This window comes from Quercus suber, unplaced genomic scaffold (assembly GCF_002906115.3).
Source record: "Quercus suber isolate HL8 unplaced genomic scaffold, Cork oak 2.0 scaffold_869, whole genome shotgun sequence".
Lineage (NCBI taxonomy): Eukaryota > Viridiplantae > Streptophyta > Magnoliopsida > Fagales > Fagaceae > Quercus > Quercus suber.
In genome coordinates this window covers 57,118-61,502 of record NW_027070299.1, presented here as the reverse complement: position 1 = coordinate 61,502, position 4,385 = coordinate 57,118, and the positions used below count along the sequence as shown (strand labels likewise).

The following is a 4,385-nucleotide window of genomic DNA, read 5'->3' as shown; positions in this document are numbered from 1 at the left end:
AACTTCCTCTTCCACCACCATTAAAAATAAAAAATAAAAAAAGGCCCACCACCTTCCTCTTCCACCACCATCACAAAACCCAACACCTTGCTCTTCCACCACCATTACAAAACCTAAACCACTGTCACAAGCACAAGCACAACCACCACCATCTTCAACAACTCACGACAAACCCATTAAAATCCACACAGCCATTGCCACAACCCAACATATTCACAATGAAAATGATAGTGAAGACAACCCACAACCATACAACCCAACAAAGTTAGAGATCTCACTCACACAAACCACACCGGTGGCGGCGGCAACAACAAAACCCAATCTAGTCACCACGAGTGACAGTGGCGGTGATGGAGCCGTGAAGAATAGATGGCCTTAAAGCTTTGGGGGTTTGGTTTCAGACAAAGAAGAAAGGCCTTAAGTGAGAGGGAGAGGGGAGATGGGAAGGGGCTGGAGGCGTTAGAAACAAAGAGAAAATCAAATTAATCAATTAAATAATGAAAAAAATGGTACTTAAAGTGAAAATGTAATAAAATAATATTTTTTACATATAACATCTAGCTACAATGAGCTGCTATAGATAACAATTCACTAGAGCTAGAAGTTAAAAACAAAGAGGTTTGGCATTTTTGCTACAGTGTAGTTTTTAGTCATTGTGGTGTTAAAATAACTTTTAAGTCATTTTAACGCTTTTATTGTGATTGCTCTAACATATGGAAAATTATTAGGTACTCCTGGATTACCATAAATGCATGCTCCTTCCTCTCACATAAATAGTGAGTTCTATCATGAATTTAATTAGTAGGACCTACCATTCATGTGAGAGGAGAGAGTACGCATTTATGGTACTTGGTGAGTACACAATAATTTCCCCTAACATATTAGCAAAAAAAGATATTACCAAAAATAAATGTGTCAGAACCTCTATTAAAAGAAAAAAAAAAATCGACGATGATAGTCCAATTGATACAATACTTTATACAAAAAAAAACTATATATATAGTTCATTCCAAATGCATGTGAGAATACATGTTACAATTACTTCTACATAATGAAAAATTTTAAAATTGAAATTTGATAAAATCCTACATAAAATCAATCACGTCACAATAAATGAATTAATGATATCATTAAATAAAAAATATATATGTTAGCAAAATTTTATTAGTAATTTTGTATCTCAAAAGGAGCAAACAAAATAAATTTTAAATAAATAATATAACAAGTTGAATGAATTTGTTTAAGGGGATTGGATTTGAAACAGTTAGACAGTTGGCTTCAAATGGGTTCGTAGTGGTGCTAACAGGAAGAGATGAGAAGAAGGGTCTTGAAGCTCTTGGGAAACTGAAAGACTCTGCTCTCTCTGATAATGTGCTTTTTCATCAGCTTGATGTGGCTGACACTGCCTCCATTACTTCCTTGGCAGATTTCATCAAAACCCAGTTCGGGAAACTTGATATCTTGGTATGATTCTAAGCTAATTTCTTTATAGATTTCTATCTCTTTAATTTGGATATCATTCATCCTGAAATTAATTCTCTTTGAAACCCTAAATTGTTTAAAGTTTGATCTTAATGTCTGAGTTATATTTTTAAGCCATCATCGTGATCAATTTGCTTTTGGTGCTTTTATCTTTTTTTACTTTTTATAATAATAATAATAATAATAATAATTTATTATTATTGCTATTTTTATTTTTAATATTATTAATACTGATTATAAAATAACAAATGACAGCAGCTTAGTTTTTCTTTTAAGAGAAGTAGAATAATAATATTATTATAAAATTATTCCATAACTTCCCATGTTAATGTGAAACAAAATTACTTAACCTATGATAAAAAATCAACTATAGTCTTAGTCTATAACCTCATATCCACTAGATATGATAGAGCTTGTGAGATTCATCATAGTTTAATTCAGTGGATAATGTACAGAATGGATAAGATTTGAGGTCAAGTTTGCCTTTAATGAAATTCATTGATGTGATAACCTGACAGATTTATTAATGTTCCCTGTGTTCAAATCCAATTCCTGTTCGATGTAAACAAAATTAGTCATGTAGTGTTGAAACTATGTGCAGGTGAACAATGCAGGGATTGGTGGAGTCAAATTCGATTCTGATAGTAGGGTCAGTATTTTATGGATGATTTGTCTTTGAAGCAGAATACAGGTGGTTTTGAAATTCATATATGCGCCTTTGGCAAAAGTTTAATTTACAACAGTTGCAAGTGTCTTGTGCAGTTTGTTTTCACCTTTGACGTCATAGTTGGACTTCTTCATGTAATTTACTTCGAGATCATTGTTAATTTAGAAATTAGAACTAACATAGGGAATTAACATAGGGAGTGCAGCATAATCAGATTGAGCAAAGAACTAACATTGGGAATGCTTCTACATTTTTCATGCGATGCCAAAGACCATTGGGGAGGTTCAAAGAGAATAATCTTTCATACCCGTACTGTTCCTTGGAAAAATTAGTATCTATAAGTGCTCTGTTTTATAGCTTAACATGATGCCTATTTAGACCAAAAATTAGGATTATATTTGTTTGCCACTTAGGCTTGTTGAATTTAGAGTTACTTTTCTTTTATGATCAAGGGGTAGAATATTTACGTTAAAGCTATGGTATTTTCGTTCTGTTTTGTATATTAAAGTTCAGTAGATTGTATCATTCTACCTTGGGCTCGGAAGTATTTGGAGATAGTTACCAAGTGGATTGAGTTCTTTTTACTGCTGCAGGAAGGAGATGGAATTGTTCAGCGTAAACTGATTCAAACTTATGAATTAGCAGAAGAATGCTTGAAAACTAACTACTATGGAGCTAAAAGAACGGCTGAAGCACTCATTCCTCTCCTCCAATTGTCAAATTCACCAAGGATTGTTAACGTTTCATCCTCCGCGGGTCAGCTAAAGGTATGTAAGTAACAAAATCCTTCTATGTAAATACATTGTCAGCACGCCCCTTGGTAAGAAACTTGGTTGAGTTTGACACTAGTTTGGTAGGCTTGAAGCTCAGGCAAGTTAGCCATAGAGCAGATGACTCAATTTGAAGGTTAGACTGGCTTAAAATGATTGAGATATGATTCAAATTTATATCAACTCCTCTCATTAGTTGATCAAGCTGAGCCAATCAAGCCAAATTATTGCTAATGAGTTCATTTTAGAACAATGACAGAAGTGACAAATTTTTCCACTCTATCACTCTTTGGCTTGGACAACTTTATATAAGAAACAAGAGCGAGAGAGACAGAGAGGTGTATACCATAATATCAGCAGACAATGCCCTTCCCATTAAACATTGGATGACCTTGCTTGTTTTCCTTAGTTGATTATGGAACACTTTTCCAACAATTTATTGTGATTCAGGTCGTCTTCTAAAATGGTTAGGAATCTTATTATAAAATTTTTTTCCCATCTTGTTCACTCCAGCAGAGATTAAGATCTTGTATCCATATTGAATTTGTAATAGTATTCCAAGAAAGAATTTACCTTATTTTTTTATTGTCAACAACATTTAAGAATATTTCTTTTCATGTTTCAGAACATCCCAAATGAATGGGCTAAAAGAGTGCTATCTGATGATGAAAACCTTACAGAAAAGAAAGTGGATGAAGTATTAGAGGAATTTCTAAAGGATTATAAAGAAGGTTCACTGGAAGCCAAAGGCTGGCCTAATTTTCTTTCTGCCTATACTGTCTCAAAAGCAGCCATGAATGCCTACACAAGAATTATAGCCAAAAAGTACCCTAGCTTCTGCATCAATTGTGTCTGCCCTGGCTTTGTCAAAACAGATATGACTCGCAACACTGGCATCTTACCTGTTGAAGAAGGTGCTGCAAGTCCTGTGAGGTTAGCACTGCTGCCTGATGGCAGTCCTTCTGGCCTCTTTTTTGTTCGGCAAGAAGTGTCTCCTTTCTGATTGAAGACAACCCATTTATTTGGATGGATTATAAAACCACATGGATTGTAAGTTTTGAATTTAAGTCTGTTTTCTCTAATTTTCGTAAGACCTTGACGGTGAACTTAATAACACCAATTTGGGATTTTGATGCCAGAATATAAGCTAGTAACTAATGGCCAACTTTCCTTAAGTACTAATAATTTTGCAAATATAGTGAGGGAAAAAAAAAATGAAGAAACAAACTTAGCATTTGAGTATACTTAGAAAAGGGAGATCTCAAGATAATTTCTTGCATACCATTGTTCTTCTTTTTTTGAGAGAAGCATCCTGTTGTTTTCAATGGTGTTTACACTCAACAAAAATAAATATTAAATAAAAAGGAAGAAAAAGAAAACGAAAGAAAGAGGTTTCCTGTTTCATTGTGAAAGGGAGCTGATATTATCTTTGAGAGAGAGAGAGAGAGAGAGAGAGAGATGAGACT

The 4,385-nt window shown here is 33.9% G+C and overlaps 1 protein-coding gene across 1 annotated transcript; it reads left to right on the top strand.

Moving 5' to 3' along the window:
- The first annotated feature begins 1,230 nt into the window (after positions 1 to 1,230).
- On the top strand, positions 1,231 to 4,094 carry LOC111996009 ((+)-neomenthol dehydrogenase-like). The gene is made up of 4 exons (XM_065767953.1): positions 1,231 to 1,464; positions 2,084 to 2,131; positions 2,743 to 2,916; positions 3,545 to 4,094. The coding sequence occupies exons 1-4, from the start codon at positions 1,231 to 1,233 to the stop codon at positions 3,920 to 3,922; spliced, it is 834 nt and encodes a 277-aa protein (XP_065624025.1). The 3' UTR covers positions 3,923 to 4,094.
- Positions 4,095 to 4,385: the final 291 nt, after the last annotated feature.